Source organism: Amblyomma maculatum, chromosome 11, assembly GCF_055883805.1.
Source record: "Amblyomma maculatum isolate TAMU_Amacu chromosome 11, ASM5588380v1, whole genome shotgun sequence".
Taxonomy (NCBI): domain Eukaryota; kingdom Metazoa; phylum Arthropoda; class Arachnida; order Ixodida; family Ixodidae; genus Amblyomma; species Amblyomma maculatum.
In genome coordinates, this window is record NC_139354.1 from 81740116 (window position 1) to 81763263 (window position 23148).

General features: G+C 45.7%; 1 protein-coding gene across 1 annotated transcript in view; it reads right to left on the reverse strand.

The window, feature by feature from the left end:
• LOC146174264 (neprilysin-1-like) overlaps positions 1–23148 on the reverse strand; it is a 181257-nt gene that overhangs the window by 100465 nt on the left and 57644 nt on the right. The window contains exons 4-5 of the mRNA XM_084585364.1: positions 22593–22712; positions 6996–7189 (exon numbers count right to left, since the gene is read on the reverse strand). Of these exons, the coding sequence (XP_084441490.1) occupies positions 6996–7189; positions 22593–22712 (314 nt within the window). The remainder of the gene's footprint in view (positions 1–6995; positions 7190–22592; positions 22713–23148) is intronic.

Below are 23148 nucleotides of genomic sequence, written 5' to 3' on the forward strand. Positions count from 1 at the left end.
GCCAAGCATTTGTTTTCAGTCACCGAGTACTTGGTTTCGGCCTTGATCAACGTTCGACTTGCGTACGTCACAACGTATTCATCAACACCAGGTTTTCGTTGGGCAAGAATAGCGCCGATTCCGGTGTCGCTGGCATCGGTGTGCACTTTGGTAGGAGCAGCCGGGTCAAAATGGCGCAATACGGGGGGTGAGGTAAGTATCGTGCACCATTTCGTAAAATCAGTATCGCAAGCCGGCGACCAGGCAGAAAGATCTTTGTGAGCGCTGAGAAGTCGCGTCAGAGGGGCAGTGATGGTCGCAAAGTTCCGAACGAAACGGCTAAAATAGGAGCATAAGCCTATAAAGCTGCGTAATTGCTTCATAGATGTTAGCTTCGGGAACTGAGCGACAGCGCGAAGTTTGGATGGATCTGGAAGGATGCCATCTTTGGACACTAAATTCCCTAAAATAGTGAGATGGCGAGCGGCGAAATGGCACTTTTTTAGATTGAGCTGTAGACCGGCGTCGCTAAGACATTTCAAAACAGCTTCAAGGTGAGTTAGGTGGGTCGCGAAGCCTGATAAAAATACGACGATATCATCCAAGTAGCAGAGACATGTATGCCACTTCAAACCGCGGAGAATATGGCCCATCATGCGTTCAAAGATAGCGGGCGCGTTACATAGAGCCCGTCGGGAGTGGCAAAAGCTGTTTTGGGGTGATCGTCCTCAGCCATTAGAACTTGCCAGTAGCCAGAATGTAAATCGATTGAAGAGAAAAATTCTGCTCCATGCAAGGTATCCAGCGCATCGTCTATGCGTGGTAGCGGATAGACGTCCTTTCGTGTGATCGCATTAAGGCGGCGGTAGTCCACACAGAATTGAATAGTCCCGTCTTTCTTCTTGACCGAAACGACCGGGGACGCCCAAGGTCTACAGGAAAGCTGAATGACACCCTTACTGAGCATCTCGTCGACTTGATATTTAACCAGCCAAAGGACAAGACACCGGGAAAAAGAGGACATGACAATATGAACCCTTGCCAACTTGCCCAGTCGTCAACCTCGTCGACTTGCTCATCAATAATGCGCCGCTCTGAGCCTCATACACGATAAGGACGTTGGCGCAATGGGGCGTGCGTACCGCTATAGATGTGGTGGGCAACAGTGTGTGTACGATGGCTGCTAGATGTAAAAGGAAGCTCGGAATCGATTCAGCAAGTCGAGGAGCTTGGCGCGTTGATCTGGAGCGAGAGCATTGTCGATGGCATTGTCGAAGGCAGCCAGAAGCGATGAAGGAGACAAGGAACGAGGTGAGCTAAGGGCACTGACGCTGTCGGAGATTGTGTAGGCACAGGTGGAGAGAAGCGACGGGACGGAATGAATGAATGAATGAAGCCTTTATTAAAGGGAACGAATGGCTCTCGGCCGATGTTTGGGTTCTTGGGGAGTTAGGAGGGATGGGAATGTAACTTCGTCTTAACGGTTCTTCAAGCTGTTGCTTGTTGCTTGCCATGCGGCCGATCTTCGCGCTGTAAGTCGACCTCTCTCACACTACTCGAAGCAGGCCGCTCTCACTGCCGTATGTAGCAATGGAGTGTTGTATTTCGGTGCTTGATATAACCTGACCTGCTAATGTGGGCATGTCGTTGTGTGGAATATGCGCAATTTTGTTTCTTCCTCGTGAAAACGATGGACATTGCCATATAAGATGTTCTATGTCTGCTGTACACTGTTCCTGACAGTGCGTGCATATGTTGTGTTTGAGTGGTTCGTGTCTTCGGAGAGACCACTTGTCAAGTACGTGCGGTGTGTAAGCAGCGTTTGTTATTACTTTGTTGAGAAATATCTCTTGTGGTCGAGTGAGCCCTTTCGTGTCCTCAAACACCGGCGTTGGTGTCGCTTCATGTAATCTAAGCTTACTGTCGTGTTTTATTTTGGTGCGTACATAGTGCATCATCGATCTGCCAGGGGAGCCTTTAGTGAGCATTGTTTGGTAAGGATTTAAGTCTATCGGTTTAGGCATGGAGTTGGGGTGTGGGGCATTGTACGTTTCAGCAAGCCCACCCGCTTGCGCGGCGGCCGCGTGCGCGGCTGCGTTTCCCCCGTCCGTGCCAGTATGTCCCGGTGTCTATATAATTTGAATTTCTATTCCAACTTCCCGCATTCCCTTCAGCCTCTTTCTGATGTCCTTGGCCACTGCGTCGTCTGTAGTTGGTGCCGTCAGCTCTGCAATCGCTGCATATGATTTGGTTAAAATTCGATATTCATTGAAGTTATCTTTTCTGGCTGCAGCGGTCGTAATGGTATTTATGGCTCCCCATATGGCGAGCAACTCGGAGTGTAAAATTGTTCCTCCAGGTAGGTGGCACGTGTGCTGTCCGTTGTGCTGAGGCGCTGGCACACACACCCATGCCACACTCACCCTTTCATTTGTAATTGCAGCGTCAGTGTAGATGTCTATTGTAGTGAGTGGTCTTGTGAGGGCAGTTCTCTGTGCTAAAAGTTGCCTAGCTACTCCATTCCGCCTACTAATAGGTCGTTGTGGCCTTAGTGCGATTACCGGCGCCTCCCACGGGGGTGAAGTGTCTGTCCCCAGGGGCCTCGGAGCAATGTTGATTCGGTTGTCCCATGCCATGATCTGCTGCCCTTGGGTCGTGTTTTCCAGTCGGGATCGCATTCTTATTTTCGCTTCTCTTATAATGTCTTGTATGGGTGGTATGCTGACCAGCTTAAGCAGCTCTTCATTCCTCGTGTGCTTAGGAAGCCCAGTAATGGTGCGAAGAGTGGCCCTGTGTAGCTTTTCGATGTCTTTAACGTCGTGATTTGAAAACTCATAGACAGGTGCCCCGTACAGAATCCTGCAGACAGCAACCGCTCTAGACAGTGTTTGGCACGATTTTTCACAAACATTTCTGATCGAGGCTCGGCATGCCCAACGCACTCGCCACATTGCAACATGAGTGGATAGAACGAATCGTTACTAATGGATAGTTCGGGGTGGCCGCTTCGTACACTAAGTACGGCGCAGGGGAAGGAAAGACAGCGTCGCGAGACGAAAAGGAAAGATGGGGTGAAGAGCACTGTAGAGTCTTGAAGAGAGGCACAGTTTATAGGCACAATCGAAGCAGATGAAGGCGGGATATTAGTATCATCCACAACGTGGCATTTGGCTTACCCAAGAACGCTAGCAGCGGCCGGTGCGGTGCACAGCGGTGAAAGCTCTACTTCTGCACGAGCGCAATGAATTACGGTGCGATCGCGACACAAGAAGTTCCATCCTTAAAAATGTCATGGGAGCAGTCAAGGAGAACGATAAAACTGATGACATACAGAACGTCCTGAATGGTGACTCGAGGCATGTAGGTACCAAGCGGTTCGATATGCTGAGCAGTCGCGGTGCGCAAAGAAATCCCAGAATACGGCAGACCAACATTTCGTAACAAGCGGCACAGTCTAATGTCAATAACCGACACAACAGCACCAGTATCTACAAGCGCAAGAATACAAACATTTTCAATGGTAAGTTCGAATAAATTGTTCGGTGGCGAAGCAGACTTTCACTCACTTGTGGACGAAAGCGCAGGTCTTGCCTGCGGAACTGCGTCTAGTGATTTTCCGGCATTGGCGAGGTAGAGCGACGACGCATCGGTGACGGCGAGCGATGACGCGTAGAGGTTGAGCGGTGGTCGTGCGAGAAGTGGTCAAAGTGAGACTAGGGCTGAGGTAACGCACGTGGTGGGGACGGCGGCACAGGCGTGCAACATGGCCAGGGAGACTACATGCAAAGCAAATGGGCCGGTTGTCAGATGTGCGCCGAGGGCGTAGAATAGGTGGTGCACGGCGCTGAGTGAACAATTCTAGCTGAGGCGGACTGTACGATGGAAAAGGCGTAGGAGGGGGTGGTCGTGCGGACACCTAAGCATAAGACAGGGGAGTAGGTCCGGACGTTGGGACAGCGTCGGCATTAAGGAGCGGAGCTGTCAGCTGAGCGGCTTGAAGTAGGTTGTCGAGGGGGTGCAAGTTCGTCGGCAACTTGTTCCTGAATAACTTGGCGTATGATCGGAGCCAGGTGTGAGCTGGAATGCTGAACGTTTGGAATTAGCGATAATTGCCGTGCAACTTCTTCCCCTACGAAGTCTGATTTCTTGAATAAGTGTGGCGCTGACACTGGCATCAGACATAGCGGAGATCGTGCCTTCAGGTTGTAGAGGGACGATGCGCTGGCGATGAAGGTCGTCGTAACTTTGAGACATCGTGACAACATCAATTACAGTGCGGGGTTCTTTTGCCATAAGAATGTTTAATACACCTTCGTTGATACCCATCATGATGTGGCGAATCTTCTTGGCTTCACATATCGATGCGTTTACGCGGTGGCACAAATCTAAAGCGTTTTCGATGTAGCTAGTGAAGGTTTCGCCAGTCTGCTGCACCCGCTCGCGCCAACGGTGTTCGGAGCGAAGCTTGCGGACCGCAGTGCGACCGAAGACATCCACAACTCGAGATTTGAACTAGGCGCAAGTTGGAATATCAGCCTCGTGATTTGTGAACCTCAACTTTGCTTCTTGTGTCAGGTCACGTGGTCAAGTTTCAGGATGTCATCCCACTTTTCGTGGGTGCTTACGCGTTGACACGAAGAAAGCTAGTCCTCCACGTCCTGATCCTCGGTACCGCTGAAGGCCGGCGGGTCCCGCTGTCGAAGAACGCCGGTGCATGAAATAGAAGGGGCCGAGGGAGCTCGGCCGGTAATGTTGGGGCTAGAGTCAGTCATTGAGGTCGGAATTCGGCTGCTTCGAAGATCCAGGGCGAGGCAATGCAACATAAATCCCGCGACCTCCACCAAGTGTTAAGCGCGGATCCAGGCACTGGTAGCGGGCACTGGTATCGAGCAGAACCGAAGCGGTGGGTGCTTACCTCTGAGTCAGCTGGTCCGCAAAAGCACTTCTTCCTCTTTCTCGGCTATCTGTCCGCTTAATCGGAACTTCTTCTTTATAGCAGCAACAAGGCGCGTGGCTGGAGTCCTTTGAAATACATCTCGTCGCATCTTCCGCGACAAAGGAAATGATAAAGCCGCATCTCGCGACACGGAGCATGAACAATCAAAGCGTGCATCTTCGATCCGTGGGTTGTAACCACATTTATAAGGCCGCATGCTGGTGGCTTTTGAAAAACAACAAATAGAGATTCGGATGGTTCGCAGCTTTACACCCCCTTAAAACGGCAACGCCTCCATACTTCCAAGATAAAGGCAGAAAGGTAAACAAAAATCAAAATAAACCAACTAGGCCATTTAGCGCGCGAAATAAGGCTGCGCACTAGATTCACGATTTATGGGCGTGTTTGGCTCCGCTGCGATGTGGTAGTGCCGTCGACGATGACTTCGTAGTCCAAGTGCTCAATGCGTTGAAGGTCTTTGTAAGTGCCGAAGTAGCGACGCAGGAGCTTTGAACTCACTCCACAATGACGAATAGAAGTCTAAATCCCGACTTGGTCTCCCGGCTTGCACTCAGCGTCGCATCGTCGTTAGCAGTAGCTTCTGTTCGTTACTGGTCTTTGATGCGCAGCCGGACGAGTCGCCGGGCCTCCTTTGCGCCCTACGATAGGCGACAACATCGATGTGGGCCTCCTTAGTCAAGTGATGCAGCATCGCGTCGAGCGTTGTCATGGCTCTCTACCATACACAAGTTAGAACGTGGTTGACCAGGTAGTCTCCTGGAAGGCGGTGTTGTAGCGAAGATACCATAGGGTAGGATGGTGTGGCAGCTTGTTTCTTCAGCGTCATCGTATATAGCAAACAATTCTGCATTGGGTTTGCTAAGACGCCTGTTATTTCGTTTGCCTAAGGATGATAAGTAGTTGTCCTCTTATGGTTTGTTTGACAGTAGTTCAAAAGGGCCTATGTGAGCTCCGCCATAAATGCAGTTGCTCTGTCCATGATGAGCCCTTCAGGAACGTCATGTAGCAGGAGAATCTATTCGACGAAAAACGTAGCGACTCCTTCTGCTGTACCGTTAGGTAGGGCATTTGCTTCGGCGTATCACGTCTACTAACCGGTGGCAAAAATGACCCACCTGTTTTTCGTGGATAATGTTGCAAAGGGGCCGAGGTTGTCTGGCGAAACACATTGCACTTATTCCGGTACAAAGTAAGAACTCATACACATAGGATCAGTGCCAGAAGCAGAGGAGGGTATGGTTCGTACAAACGAATTTCCCCTTCCGTATTTTGTGGAGCAATGCGAGCTGTTGCTTGCTTTTTTTTTCTCTTAGGAATTAGTAAAGAGACCTCTGCCCGATTAATGCCGGTTGCAGAACCTACACCCACAGAGCCCTTACCCGAGAGGTATGGGTAAGTGTCATCCTTATACCGCTCTCCACTGGACGCCCAAAGGGTTCAGTACGGTTAGCGCAAGACGGAACCTAGTCTTGAGAACTGGTTCAAAGTTCAAGCCTCAAAAACCGACCTTAAATGTTTTACATGGTTTTATTTTTTTAAGACTGAAAGCATTCGCAACACAAGGTTCTACATTATGTGTGCGCATCTGACCGCGAGAGGCGCGCAAGGTTTACGATGTGTTTCAGGAATTGACCATACGATTGTGGAGAACGCATTGGCGCTTGGTTCTTGCTCGTGCTTTTTTGTTCATTGATCATTTCCTGAGAAGTAGCGTCAAAGCAGCGGCGTTATACCCTTGTTCACGGCCTGACATACCGTCTTCACCTGCAAGGCACCGCTATAAGCAACGCCTTGGCACCTCCCCCCGAGAGCGAACCACTTTGCGCTGAGTGTGATGTGCAATAAAGGTTTTTGTTGGTTCTCGTGGTGAGCAAACGAGGTCCGACCTAAGGACTTTTTCCCTGCTGCGAATGTAATTTCTGTGTTGTTCATAGCGTGGCAGCTCTGATTCTATTCGTTCATAGCATTCCGTACCTTTTTACCTGCATTTAGGTGTGGAATTGCTTAATACATTGTCTGTTTAGCAGGTACTGCAGCACACTAGTGAAAACAAACTGACCGCTATTATGTAATACGGGTTGTCTTTGTCCGGTACTGGTGCTATAGTAGCGAAAGGCCTAAGCCCTGTCCTCTGCAGAACCGCCGGGTATTGTTCCGCTGGTTCTGTCGTCACGGGCCAATTATCAATGCCGAGTGACTTTAGCATTTCCATTATGTCACTTCTTACTCCTTGTTTTGAACTCTTTTTCCGGTCTGAAAAACGAAAGATAATATGCAAGTTCATGATTGGAAAGTTCTCAGTTATGATTACTAAAATTATCACTGACCACATTCTGAGCTCCAATACTGTGCCGTTTTCCATAAATAACATCATGCAAAGCTCGCCAATCTTGTCAAACCTTCAGAGAAAGGCTGCACATTATGTACTTATATGATGATTGTCAAGCGAACAGTTCAAGTTTGCAGTAATTTGTGCGCCATAAAATAATAAAGACGACACGCACATGTATGCGCTGCTATGAAAATTGGATGGAAGGTTAGCCTTTAGTGCACCGAAGTAATTTGCACTGGTTAACTTCTGTTCGCTGCAGTATTTTTTCGTGATGACGAAGTGAATTTAAAGGCAGCTATGTGGTCATTTTTTTCTCATTTCGGCACACTATAATGTCACCTGCAATTGGGAGGTTAAAAGGCTATTTATTAATGGGTGACGTTCAGTAGGTACCAGTTCAGAGACGCGAACTCAGGTTTTGCACTGGATGAAGACTTTTATGGTGTGATGATCGTAGTGATCCATATACTATAACTTCGTAATTTGAGATTAAAAGTAGTATAGAGCGTAATATGTGGAAAAGGAGATTCCACAAAGCTCACGTTTAACAGGACGGTGCCAGTGGAATGAAAACGAATAAAATATGACGTGCAGTACGAAATAAAGTCGCCGTATGCAAGAGGCGGTGACCTAGCAATCCCGGCCCCATCAGTGCCAGGATAAGCCGCCCTCGTCCTCAAAAATTGTTAATGGAAAAAACGTACTATTAGAGGCAGCATTAAAAATTTCTAGCCACAAAAACCACTGAATCGGCGTAGTTGGCCGTGCGCAAAAACTTGTGACATATCGACAGAGTCATTACGTCACAGCCGCATGACAGCGCGTGGGAATATCAGACGTTCCACAAACGGTCACGTTTAACTTGACGGCACCCGTGAAATGAAAACGATTAAGTTATAACGTGCAGTGCGAGATAAAGTCGCCCTATGTCACACAATTACGCTTTACGGCGACTTTATTTCCTACTGCACGTAATACCTTAACCGTTTTCATTCCACCGACGCCGTCACGTTAAACGTGAGCGTTTGTGGAACGTCTGACAATCCCGCGTGCTGGCATGCGGCTGTGACGTAATTACGTTTTTGATATTTCAGGAGTTTTCGCTCATGGCCAACTACGGCGAATCAGAGTTTTCAGTGGCTAGAAAGTTTTGAACTTTACCAATAATAGTACTTTTTTCCCCTTAACAATTTATGCGGAGAAGGGTGGCTGATCCTGGCCTTGATGGGGCTGGGACTGGTAGCTCACCGCCGCTTGCGTCGGGGCTGTCAAAATATGCATATGATAGGAAGCTATTGCTACAGATGACAAAAAATAGAATGGTGAAAAGAGAACCTCAATACACGCGCGAATGCATAGGGGCATTGCGTTGGTAAGAATTATTATCGGACACCTACTATGACCACGGGTCGAGGCAACGTTCCAACCTTTAAATTTGGTTCGTTTCTGCAAAGGTAGATCAAGAGAGATTTATAATACGGTTTTCTATAACACAGTGTCAGAATACACTGCTTTAATGAAATCTTGTAAAGTGTAATACTCAATTTCTGCGTTAAATTTGCTCTCTTCGTACAAAATAAAATAAATTGATTAAGAAATGCTGTGTTCGGTATTACGAACTTTGAGCTCATCTCTTCAGTTATTCTTCCTTTTAAATTTTTCTCAGCCAAACATTTTTAAACACACATATCTGTACATATGTGCATATACAGCCTCCTCTATACGTTCCCACATATATATATCATTTAACCTACTATCACACTTTTACCAATTCTTGATTATTATAAAAGGAGCAGCCCGTCACCGCGCATCATTTATCTCATCTCGAGTATCGCGTGTTTACCTTGGGAATGGTTTTCATCGGCGCATACGTAACTAGTGCAACACTTCACGAACACTTAAGCCACGATTTTAAACATAAAATGCGACCGCATTAATGACTTCCTCTTTGGGGTTCGCAATTTGCAAGTCGCTTATTCATTGCTGCCTTAAGATGTTTCTTTGCTACTCTCAAAAGCTAAAACCCATATACTCGTAAGCTTCCCCATTGTCGAAAAAACATGCGGCATAGTTAAATATCCAATTTTAAAAAGCACTCTAAACCCGCCGGCGTAGCCTAGGCTTAGCATGTCTGACTTGGTGACCGGAGTCTCCGGTTATAAGTCCCATCTCACATTGCTGTTTGAAGAACTACCCGACTCGGCAGCTACCAAAACTCATTTTGCCCCATCTTCATGCCTGCAATTTATGTCACCTGCATAATAATGCGTGCCAGGCGATGCTGTTTAATTTTTGCTCAAAAAGTCCACAGCTCTAAGGAGGGTTATCTTTAACCCTGCCTTGTTTTATTATGCTTAATCCAGCGCAAACTGAGCTCGCAAATCAGACTTTCATCGCCTCCTCTACATGTGCTCTGAGCTCCAGCCACCACGCAATTTGCAACTAACAGACATAGAGCGATGGGAGATCACGGTGTCCAGCTCTGACCCAGGTGCACAAAAGGAGCTGGTGGTCTGAGCTCTAAGTGTCGCTGAGAGCCCCAAGCTTCCTGCCACCTTACGCGATATCGAGCCGACCCATCAAAACAGTCAATAAGGCTCAAGATTCAATAAACCTTTTCACCACCACTACCACCACCACCTCTCTCTTGTGCCAAAGCCGCGCTCTATCACTTTCCACCCTGCGCATCCGCTTTTCTTCCTTCCTCCGCTGCCCGCCTCAACACATCCTTCTCTTTAGCGTTTAATTCATGTCCTCTATTTGGACAGTTCTCAATTCCCCCATTACCTTTTCCTTTCTTGGTAGTCACAATTCTGCTTCTCGTAGCAGCAACCACTAGATGCGCATTCCTACGACGTTGTAATGGCCTCCTTTTTCTCGACCCCCATTCTCCCGGTTTTTCCCGCGAAAATCACATTCGAGTTTCGCATTCATTTTTTCTCGCCGCACACCCGTCAAAAAGAAAAAAAAGAAAACTACACAACATTCACTGAACACAATAAATACGAATACGTTATACAGTGCTCCGCAAGCATGCGGCAGTGGAAATTGTGCTTCTGTGCGTATTTTGTTTATCAGTTTCGCATTCGAAGCTGCAAGTATTGGTTCCATCGAGAAACGCGCTCAACTGTAGACGACGCAACATATTGTTGCGCCAGTTGCGCCAAACTAGGCGGGCGCTGTAAAGCTGCGTACAGTAGGGCTAACCTTCTCGAATTATGCCTTTGAATAGAGCCTGGCAGCCTGCATGGTTTGACTACGGCCTTTCTTGAAATGGTTATCGTGAGCGGCGCCTTTACGTTTGCCTTGAACGAGCTTTCCGAGTGACTGAAAGTTGAAGACATCTGCGCGAGTGAAGCTAAAGATCGAATTGCACCGCGCCCTAGCGAGGTTGACTCTGCCGAGATGAATTTCTAATGTTCTCAAAATTCCATCCATGCGGGCTCACCGCGGCCTCTAGTTAAAATATATACGTGCGCGGTCCCTTCGGGTCTAGGAGCTACGGCTCCTAAGTGTGACTGATAATGAAAAGGCGCCTGCGCGAGTTGTTCACTGATCGTGAACAGAGCGTTGGCCTTTGCTTTGCTCTAAATCGACGCCGTCGCGTGTCACTGACACAAGTTCTCGTGCTCGGTTTGTAGCGCCTGACCTGCGGTATATTTCTACCTTGATATGGCAGCCTTCAAGGATATGCTTGAAACCCAGTGTTATGTCTTTTAGGGCGAAAATTTCAATCTTAAGTGTTTCTCTCTTGTGTTCGTCTGGGCGGAAATATCACTGTATTTTTGCATCTTGCATCTTAATAGCCTCATGCCGGTCGTGAAGAGCGTTTTAGTTTGCTGCAGAACCAAATGCCATGCTACAGCAGGTATGTCGCTTTTAAAAACACATTGCTTTTTCCATGATAATATGACTATGTTAAGAAGACGCATCGTTCGTGCATTGTGAGTGAATTACCTGCGATAAACTTCGCCGAGCATAGCTCGTACGCTCTGCCTTGTCATCATATTTCTGCACTAAAGTTTACAATTTAACATCGATATAGGTTTTCGACACATTTAGTCAAGTGCTCTGCGGAGTAATTCTAAATTCTAATACTCTTTCCGTGCATATATTTAACATCTGTAGACACTAGCAACCCTTTTGCTGATCGCAAAAACTTGGTTCCCGCATTGGCTAGAGCTTATTGTTTTAACTGATCGTTGTTTTTAAAAAACACAGTTTTCGCGAGAAAAAAAAATTCATTTTTCCTACTGTGCGCGTTACCCCTAGTACGTTTTTTCATGCTGGAGGTTTCTGAAGCGTGTTCTTGTCGCTTACAAGTAAAAGACTGTTACGCACACTGGTGGTCAGATATTCAAACATCTTTTCATTCAGCATAGTTTGAAGTCCAGCTGTTCCTGCTGTTATTTGCTTTGGTGAATTACGCTTCATTCTCATGAGTGAAGATGATTGCCGTGCTTTTGTTCAAAAAAATTGCATGACGGCCTTGCTCCTCCTTCATGTGTTTCTTTTTTTGTGTGTAGACACATTGTGTTGGGTGTTGAATATTGTATATTAGCGCTGAAATACGAGTCAATAGTGCCGAAAACGCGTTATAACTACCCGAGAGTTTTTACGGCTCACCGAAAGTGAGTTAGGAAACACTTCATAATATATTTGTTGTCTCATGCCGCTGATGAATTTGCGCATGAAACTAAAAGCCGTCTGTTCTGCACGGAATGCGTAAGAACCGTTCAAATGCCGAAGCGTGATGCCTAATATTTTTCGCCACACTCTGTCATGTTTGCTTGTGTTTTGTCAGGTTTTTCTTCAGTTTCTGCACTGCCATTGTTTCAATTTTGTGCTATAAATGCTGCACCTTATATTAAAGACGAATCACTTGAAATAAATGGAAATGTGTGTTTCTGTAGCCAGAAACTACGCTGAGCATGAACTTGTAATTATTCTGTGTTAAGAAGGCGGGTTTAATAAATGCGTTTAATAGATATGGCTTCTAAAGTTACCTTTATTACCTGGTATGGTTTGTGTAATTTCTACAGTATTGCAATGCACACAGTATAGCAAGGTAAAATGAAAATATGGCCGATTTTTACAGCAGCCGCAGCAGCACTTCAGGTTCAGTTGAATTTTCTAGTTTAAAAACGATGTGGCATAGCTCGGCTATGCCAGGATATACGTAGCGAGAGGTACAGCCTTTGTCAAAATTGTAGAGCCCAGGGGGCCTGCATTTAGCCGCGTAGTGGTGCTGATTTAGCATTAGTGGAGGCTCTTCCCATAAAAGAGGGTAGGTCAAAACCTCTTCTTGCCATTAAAAGATTCGGAACACTGGAAATGCATTACAAGCCGTACAAAGTGGCTCAGGAACAGACCCCCTAGGCAAAGACACGTTTGACAAAGACTGTACGTTTTCTCGGCTGAGCTTGCTTTGGGCACTGTACATTTAACAATGAGACATTGAGTATACACAGCTTTTATCCATTTTGCTTGAGAGACGAACACTGCTTGATGATCTGTGGGGTATCATGTAGCGTTTCTCTTTTTGTTCAGTAGCCAATTGCCAGGCGACAACTTCAAGATCGGAAGAGTTAATCGCCTTTTGTCTATACAGCCGTTTATCAGCGGCTATACTCTCCTCCTCTAGATCCAGGTCAAACGTTGACACACCCGCTTATTCCATCTCCGCGGTTTATAACAAATGCTGCGCATGCGACGCGCGGCTTGTGTGATAGAGCGGCGTGCGACGAGGCAGCGCCAAAGCGCGCGGCATAGCTGTGGGGTCCCTTTGGCCACCGCCAAATGTTCGACAGGTAGCCCAGTGTAGCTCTCGATACAAAAGGAGTACACTGCCGTCATGGGTCTCGTGTTATTTCCTTGCGATTCGGTGATACGCTGCGCATGGCTTCGACGTCGTGTGTATATATGGCTCCATGATGTCGAAAACCGGCATCCAGAAAGATGCAAAGCCATCGATCTGGTGCTTTTTTTTTTTACATTTTAACCTTGTTCCTTGCACCACTACGCCTATAAGGTGTAGGTAGAATATTCCAACTTGATATATCACACTGTCTAAGTTCTGTTGCGCTTTCAAAGCGCCACCAAACAGTATAGTTCCACCTATAGTTTACGAAAAGCGCAAGAAAGCCTAATACAGCTCATCGTACTGCTGCATTTATCTTATCCAGGTCTTCGATGGGGCGAGATCGTGGCGCTGTGCATTTGCGTGCACATTCAGTACCCTGTATGGCAGTATCATGCAGAGACGAACCGTGACCGGTGGTGTTGGTGTGTTCTCCGTAATTGCGAAATGAGGGAACCTAATAGCAATGATAAAGGCCGCAGTAAAAACTTATCATAATAACTCCAAAAGACGCATTTTTTGCATGACCCTCTGCTGCCTTTACAAACAGTCAGTGCTCCGTATATTTTGTAGTACTGTATTCCATATCCCCTCCCATTGCATGCCGTAACTACTTTCTATAATCGAGAGTGAAAATCTAAGAGAAACCCCGCTGACAACCGCGTGTGCTCCCTTTTTCTTAGCTTGAACATTCATCCTTGATCTTTCGTTCTAAATCAAATCTCGTTAATTACGAGCCGTTAGATTACAAGCGTTAGATTACAAGCCGTTTAAACTGATTTGTGTGGATTCGTGTTCAGTCTACCCCCCTCCCCCCCCCCCCCCCCAGTAAGAGAAAAAATTCTTCTAGTAATATCAGTCTCATCTGCAGTTGTCAAAGTACTACTGAACTACACACTGCTTAATGTTTGCTAAGAAAAAGGAAGAAACCGATCAGAAAAGTGCTGATAACAACGCAATATTTATGCAAGGTATTTTTTCGTACTTCGACACTGTTATGTTGCTTTTTTTTAAACTTAGGTACCCATGCCGCTATGTTGTACGCTGCATTCACCCTATGAGAGGAGAGAAAAATTTTCCATCCGCTCCTGAATCTGCTCCGTGCCTGGTGGCGCTCCGCTTTGCTACAAAGTTCCATGGCTTGCGGGTGGCTGTTTGCTCTGACTGTGCCGAGAAACGTGAGAACGACGAGTTGCCCAGAGATGCGTGCAGAGCGATTTCGCCTTGATATGATTTTAGAAAGCCATTTTTGATTGTATAAAATAGAAAAAGTTTTCAATAAAGTAATCAAAATGCAATACGCTCGAGTAGCTCATTCATTGCTTCAAGCAAACACACGCCAAAAAGAAATCTAAACATTTTTTAAGTAAAAATAACTAATAACAAACTTCACCAACCTCCGCATGTCCACGGAGGGGACTTTTTATTGTAATTGTTTCCTGGTCACTACTTGGAAAATAAAATCTCTTTGGTGACTGTGTCAGCTCCATACATAAGCATTACCCGGCACTTATGCGACGATCTCACAATGGCGTGAAGCGCATCGCATATTGCGACTTCTATGGTTCATGGCTAACCGTCCAAGAGCGACTATAAAAGGTTTGCCTCGATAGCAGGTGTACTAACGTGTGTGTGTATATATATATATATATATATATATATATATATATATATATATATATATATATATATACAGGTGTCCCAGCTAACTTGAACCAAGGGTTACAAAATAATATATTTGAGTTCGGTCACTGAAACCAATTGTATGCAACTGATTTCAGTAAATATCGACTTCAGACCAAAAATGGGAATCGGAAATTAGGAGAGCGCCTCCAGAAACCCCCATTCAAGTCATTGCGATAACGAAAGCATCACGCATATCTTTTTTTCCGGGCTCAGAAGAAAGCCCGCGATATACAAATAAAACCACGTGACTAGCCCATTCGCGCGACACGATTGTGGTGCTCTCAGTCGTGTTTGAACGAACAAAATCATCTACCGCCGTGTCCCCTCGGGCCCGTAAAACGGCAGGCCGATATGCCTGCGATGGCTTCTTCGCCCGCGTCAGACAGCCAGCCCATGTGACCGTGCAAGTAGCATCACTTTCTCTCCCATCAGCGAAAGTCACGGCAAGCGGATGAGCGATAAGGTATCAGCCACTGAATCTGAGCGTACAGGCTTGGGTAAAGGCGCGAGATGACATCATGTATGTGACTCGACTCAGATTCGCGCTCGCACCTTCCTTTGCTGGTACTTTATCGCCGTCCGCCTGTCGTGACGTAGGCTGTTGGGATGCGCAGGCCTTGCCAAGATCTCGATGGCGACGGGCGAGCTCGAGCTCGCTCCTAACGCCGCCAACATTTCAGCCTGCCGCTGCAAAGGGACCATCGGGTCACGGTGGCAGATGATTTCGTTCGCTCAAACCACGACTGAGAGCACCACAATCATGGTGCTTAAATGCGCTAGTCACGTGGTATTATTTGTATTTCGCGGTTTTCTTTTGACTTAGGAAAAACATACACGTGAGACTTTCTTTATCGCAAATAATGGAATGGGGGTTTCTGAAGGTGCTCTACAACTTTCCAATTCACATTCTTGGTCTAAGGTGAATATTTAGTAAGATAGAAAAATTAACGTAATTAGCTAATTAAGTAATTGCAAAACAAAAAAAATGCATGTAGTGAGCAAGGAGGCTGGCAGTTGTATGCAATTGCTTTCATTGACCTACCTCACGTATTTTATTTTCTTACCCTTGGTTCAAGTTAGCTGGGACGCCCGGTATATACATACATATATATATATATATATATATATATATATATATATATATATATATATATATATATAATTTAATTTAAAGGAGCGAGCAGTCTACAAGTGCATGCATATGTTGTTGTTTCTTTATGTTTATACTGCTGGCATTTACAGCTATTTGTCCTATGAAGATTATTGGGATAAAGAGCATTAAATGCAAAGCAGGAGGAAAAACAATGCGCCAATATATATATATATTCGTAAAAAATAACAAAATAGGGAATTATTGTGTTCGAATTATAGACAGCAGAACAATATATATATATATATATTGTTCTTCTGTCTATAATTCGAGCACAATAATTCCCTATTTTGTTATTTTTTACGAATTTAGTAATGGGCGTAAGGATTAGTAATGCTATACGAGAAGTGAAAGCTGTGACAGATATTCTCTTCTTGGGCTCCAAGATTACCCCGGAAGGAGACTGCAGCCATAAAATTAGGAGACGCCTGCTTCTGGGAAAGAGCGCTATGGTTAGCCTTGACCGCCTAGTAAAGAGCATACACATCAGTCTGCCAACCAAGATCCGTGTAACTCGTGCTATGGTCTTCCCAGTTGTGATGTATGGATGCGAGAGTTGCACTGTGACTAAGGCTGACCGCCGAAGAATTGACGCGTTAGAATTGTGGTGCTGGCGGAGACTCCTGAGAGTTTCTTGGACTGCCAGAAGATCAAATCAGTCGATATTGTCGACCATAAACCCTGACTGCCCATTGGAGGGTCACGTTCTAAAGTTAAAGCTCAGCTACTTTTGTCATCTGATGAGAAGAGAGGAGTCGCTGGAGAGAGATTTGATGTTGGGAAAGATTGAGGGTCACCGGAGAAGGGGTAGGCAGCGAACGCGATGGTTAGATGGCATCCTCGAGGCGCTGCAGATAAAGTTATGTGATGTTAGGAAGATAGTGGGAGACCGGAAAGCATGGCGTGATATGATTCATAAGGTCACGAAGAGTCGGACACGACTGAACGACTGAACTGATATTGACGAGACTGCCAAATTAGGCGTAGTTAAGTGGGCTTTAAAATGCTTTTCAGTTTTTTATCGCCAGTGAAAAGGGCGCAAACAGGTCTCACCTGAAAATATCAGCCCCCTATGTCGACAAACGTTCTCTCATGCGTCCGCGAATTTTGACAGATCATCATCATTTCCAATTCTCACAACCAACTCCCCTCCCCCAACAGCTCCCATATTGTTCGCAGGATTTCGGTGACGCAGGCCACCCTCAAGGTCTATGCTGCCGTCCTCAACCGCAATCAGCATGCTCTCTCTTATAAATTGCTGCGTAGAACGTAATGAAGTGAAAGTCCTCCTCTGAGCACTGTACAAAGCAGCTGAGAGCCTGCCCATGACAATTTCCAGAAGGCGATCCCTGGGCGTTCATTACACCTTCGAATGAATATTAGAAGCGAGTCTCCCGTCAAAATGAGATTGCTTTCTCACTAGCCCTCCTGGACAGTAATCGTACGCTGTATAGGACCCCTCTTAGCACACAAAATCATGGCTGTGACGAGTGTCTCGCTCGTTGTGCGTTATCATTTGCATTCGGTCGCAGTGTCACATCGCATATATTACCATCCATCCACCCTGCTCATGGCAAGGATGTGCTAGCTTCTGCGACAACTATGAGATGCCCAATTCAGGGTTTAAGTTTATACAGCAGCGCACCAACTTCTATACAAACACTCCGTGGCAGCCGTGTGTCACCGGTGAGCTTACGTATATGTCTCAATTGCTGCATCACAGTGCGCTGCGTGCAAAATTGTGGCTATTGGGTTCACAGATTTAAAGCTCGAAGAAGGCAACATCACGGTTGCCACATTTTTACAGATTCTCTGGCTGCATGTTCACTGAGGGTAACGTACTTAGCTCTTGTAGTTGCGCTCACACGGGAGCAGAGCGTTACTTGCAGCCCAGGTAAAAAGGCTATAAATGGCACGACAAAGTTTACGTCCAAGCAGATGTATAAGTGTGGCTCGCAACACTGACCAAAGCTGTCTTCATAACAGAAATCGACGCGTCTCGACACTCTTCGCCTCAGTCGTCGCTTACACCACTCACATCACAAACACCTATTATCCACGATTGCCTAACACCTCCGCTGCTTACAGAGTAAGATTTTCAAATTGGCGCACCTCACAGCGTACCCACCCTAGCCTTTTTCGCATACACGCTCGTAATGCGCATAAATCCAAGGTTACCCGCAACTTCGATATTTTGGTATAGAGCGATATGCCTGAAGTTGCCGGCGGCCGCCTAGGAGCAGTGGAATCTAGAGGAGAATATTGCAGCCTTGGAGATAGAGAACAAACTCATCATCATCGCCTCAGAGCCTACCAGGGCAACAAATGGTTCTGAATTGACGACAGCGCAAATTTCACTCAAATCCCCTCCTTCCAGTTATTACAAACGTTTATTCCTTCTTTGCAGAAGAAATAAGTGACTGGCCTCCGCAAGATGTACTTATCAGCGCTAGGCCGCCTTCGATATTCGGTCACGAAGCCACATAATCTAACTAATTCTGCTGTGGGCGGTGGGGCATTTCAACATTTCCTTCACCCCGACTACATTGTTGATCCCATCTGAAGGGAACAGCTGATGCACTATCATCATCATCATCATCATCAGCTGGAGTAAACACCTGCAACGCGAAGGCCTCTCTCGTATTCCTCTAAACAATAGGGCAATGTTTCAGCTGGACCTTCTTTACCTGTGCGAACTTCTAACCTCATCTGCCAATTTGATTTTCTCCCCCCCCCCACCCGCTGCTACCGTTTCCTTCCCTTGGTACCGAACTTGTACACCGTTTCATCTATCAGTTGTCCTCTCTTCGCATTACACGCCCTGCCCATGCCAATTTATTCCCCTTTATTTTCACTAATATCATTACCTCAAGTTATTTTTCTTGACCCCAGTGATGCTTCTTGTGTCTTAACGTTGCACTCATCATTTTGCCTGGAATAGCTCTCTGCGCTGTCAACTTAAGTAAATAATCTTTGTTAGCCTCCACGCTTCAGCTCCTGAGGTGAGTACAGGCAAGATGCAAATACTATATACTGTCCTCTCAAACAATACCGGTAGGCTGCTAGTCATATTCTATGAGTACTTGTCAAGTGCGCTCCATCCTAATTTTATTGTAGTTATAGTCTCGTCTTCTTGCCTAAAACCTTTTTGCAGAAATTTTACAATTTTCCTAAAGCAGAACTATGGGTACTGTGTAGCCACTATAGATATCTTTCAGTACTTTCTCGGACCTCTCATCTACACCCTGATTTCGCAATGCCTGCATAAGTGCCGAGGTTTCAACTGCGTCAATGCTTTTTTGTTAGCCATAATTGCTATCGATAGGGGCTTCATATATTCCAAGCATTTGTCTACCGCCAGATCGATCTTATGAATATGGTCAATAGTAAAGCACCCTTTGCGAAAAGCCAGCTTGAATGTTTTTTTGACTGAGTTCTAAAGTTTCCCTAATTTTATTACCAATTACATTAGTAAATACTTGATACGTTATGGACAGTAAGCTGACTGGTCTGTAGTAATATTTGAAATCCTTAGCTTCCCCTATCCTATAAATTTAGAGTCTTAGCGTCCTTACACGATTCAGGCACCATCGATGTCAGCAAGCATTGCATATACAGGGTAGGCAGGCTGCCTAGCAAATCTCCGTTCTTCAACAAATATGTAGGTACCTGATCCTCTACAGCTGCTTTTTCTCTTTTCATTGCTTCTAAATCTTTCTTATCATCGCCCTTCGTGACTGCCGGTATGACTGATTGCGCTTCACTGCTGTCAATCTCATTGTGGTCCTGATTACTTCGGCTTGTGTATAAGCCAGCATAGACCTGCTTGGCTACTTTGACTACCTTCCCCATATTAGTGATGATGATGCCGCCTTCGTTAGCTCACAGATTTGATTTTGCCTATGCCTATTTTTCTCCTCACCGATTTAATGCTGCCACCGTATTAGAGCATTCTAACCAGCTCTCTGCTATCTCGGCAAATGATATCCTGCATGTAGAGATGGGGGCTTTTATACACTAGCATTTCTTATCCAAATATCTCGCCTGCTTAGATACCTTGCCGGTACCCTTTCTAACTGTCCCACAGCCTACTTTAAGGTGCATATATTGTTAATTATTTCCAAAAGTATCATTCATTGCCTGTACACAACAATTATTCTTCGGTTAATTCTGAGTGCTTATTTTCAAGCGAGATACTGATTTCTAACTTCATATTCACCACTAATCCTTTCATTTACTTCATCCTCAATAATCTGTTTCCTTCCTTGTAAATCTAAACCAATTAATACCTGAGCATTCTGGCCTCATTGCTTCACACCTTTGCCATACCTCTATATTCTGCACAATGCCGCGATTACGGCACATTATGAGGTCTATTTCAATTTAGCCTACCCGAGTTTCTCTGTCAACTTCCATTCCCATTTGCTGAAGATATTCATGATTCCTAGATTACATCGCTCTAAAAAAGCAACTAAGAACTCCTCGCTGCTATTCGTAGAGTCAGTGCCATAGTCACGTACTTTTTATCTCCATCTTATTTCTTGCCTATTTTGGAACTGACGCCGCCGCCCGTCAGCACATTTCATCTGTGTTTATTTTCTCAATTGCCGTTTCACCATGTACGTGGAAGCTTTCAACTGCCTGGTCAAAATGACTACATGTAGAGAAATAGGCCTTTGCAACCTCCAACTTCTAGCGCTTCCTAATCTTAATTATAATGCATGCCACCCTCTCATTTTTGCTACAGAACTTATCTCTATTAGCAGCTATATCTTGATTGACAAGGAGCCCTACTCCTAGTTCTCGCTTCTCTGGTAAACCTCTATAACACAGTCCATGCCATCCTTTCTTCAGTAAATGCATAATTGGGCCCCCTTACCTCAATAAGCCGTATATCCCCTTCGATTCCAGCTAGCTTCTCGAACAGGACTGCTGAACTAGACTCACTAGCTAGGGTTGTAGCGTTAAATGTTGCCTGTCCAATGGTGACCTGTCCAGATTCAGAGAATCTAGCACCCTGTGCTGCGTTACAGGTCGGATCGCCATCGTGCTCAGTAGCTCCCCTGGCGCTACGAACTTTTTAACGGGGGTTTACTGGAGTATTCTTAGTAGGTTGCGGTTAATTACTGCACAAAGATGGTCAAATCCTTTCTTGTGAAGGAATGCATTTCCAGTGTGTTTCACCACCATCAGTTCACACGCCAGACATCATAGTATAATCCCATTGACACGCAGAATGTTTATTTGGTCTGGTGGAGAATTGCGCGGCTCAGGGATAAGAACCACAGCCCTCTTGCACACCAGGCGGATTTTCTACCTCTAGGCCACCAATGCACCTTACGAAGAGCTGCTCCGCTGTCGGTACGAACTTTGTGATGGGGGTTTACTGGAGTATTCTTTGTAGGTGGCGGTTAATTACGGCACAAAGGTGGTCAAATCCTTTCTTGTGAAGGAATGCATTTCCAGTGTGCATCACCATCATCAGGTCACGCTCCAGACATCATTGTATAATCCAATTGACACGCGGAAGGCTTGTTTAGTCTGGTGGAGAATTGCGCGGCTCAGGGATTTGAACCACAGCCCTCTTGCACACGAGGCGGATTTTCTACCCCTAGGCCACCACTGCACATTACGAAGAACCGCTCCCCTGTCGCTACAAACTTTGGGATGGGGGTTTTACTGCAGTATTCTTAGTAGGTTGCGGTTAATTACTGCACTAAGGTGGTCAAATACTTTTTTGTGAAGGAATGCATTTCCAGTGTGTTTCACCACAATCAGGTCACGCGCCAGACCTCATTGTATAATCCCATTGACACGCGGAATGTTTATTTAGTCTGGTGGAAAATTGCGCGGCTCAGGGATTTGAACCACAGCCCTCTTGCATAAGAGGCGGATTTTCTACCTCTAGGCGCCCACTGCACCTTACGAAGAACCGCTTCCCTGTCGCTACAAACTTTGGGACAGGGGTTTACTGCAGTATTTTTTGTAGGTTGCGGTTAATTACTGCACAAAGGTGGTCAAATCCTTTCTCGGGAAAGAATGCGTTTACAGTGTTTTTCGCCACAATCAGGTCACACGCCAGACATCATTATATAGTCCCATTGACACGTGGAAATTTTATTTATTCTGATGGAGAATTGCGCAGCTCAGGGATTTTAACTACAGCCCTCTTGCACACGAGGCGGATGTTCCACATCTATGCCACCCCTGCGCCTTACGAAGAACCGCTTAGAGAGGCACTAATAATAGGCGGATGATGATAGTGCAAACTAAACGCGATGACAAGGACTAGTGTAGCCGAGACTGCATGCAGCAGTACAGGCACCAAGGGTGATCCTATGCCGTATCGTGTCGAAGGTGAATGAACAGGAGAGTGTGTATGTGATCATATCCGTGCGCCTAGGCTTCTTGATGACTTATAGGTCGACATAACAGCCACTTCAGAGAAAACATCAGTAGGAATTCATTTCTACGTTTAACATTCGCATTTCTAGCAGTTCCTTCTTCATTAAAAATGTTTGTGCTTTGACTTAGCGATTCCTTCATTGTATGCCCGAGATAATCGGCGGACATTTTTAAACCAATAAACGACCAACAAAATAAAGAACATTAAGAACCATCTACATACCTGCTACACACGTTTTATAGAGCTTCATGGCGATTCTTTTCACGCTGCCAGAATCGTCTGTCGGATGCTCTTCCGCCTCCTGTGATTTGTTGTCTTCTAAGAGATCTTGCTTTAAAATTCCTGTACATGAACCAATACAAAACACGCAGTATAAACACAAGCATCATTAACACACAGTTTGACTCTGCTCATCCAGCTAATAAATATATTGCCATGAATAATTCAAGCATTTACTTGTTCTTGTTTATAGCCGCCGGCTTGCGGCCTTATCATTGTGAAGATAGTTCTGTCTGTTGTTTTTCTTCAAGCTCGTTGTCGCGAGATGCTGATTTAACTTTTTTTTTGTGTCGCAAGATGCACCGAGAAGCCTATAGAAGATTCTAGCTACTTTCTTGTGTTTATGCAGTGTTCCAAATTATGCTAGTCATGGTGTGTGGTTTTATCTCGCAGTTCCCTTTTCGCCCTTAAATGGAGTCCTGGCGCGTGCGACGCGCATTTTTAGTTCGACGGCCGACGAGCACGTTTAAAGTTATTGCCGCCGCTTATTCACTTATTT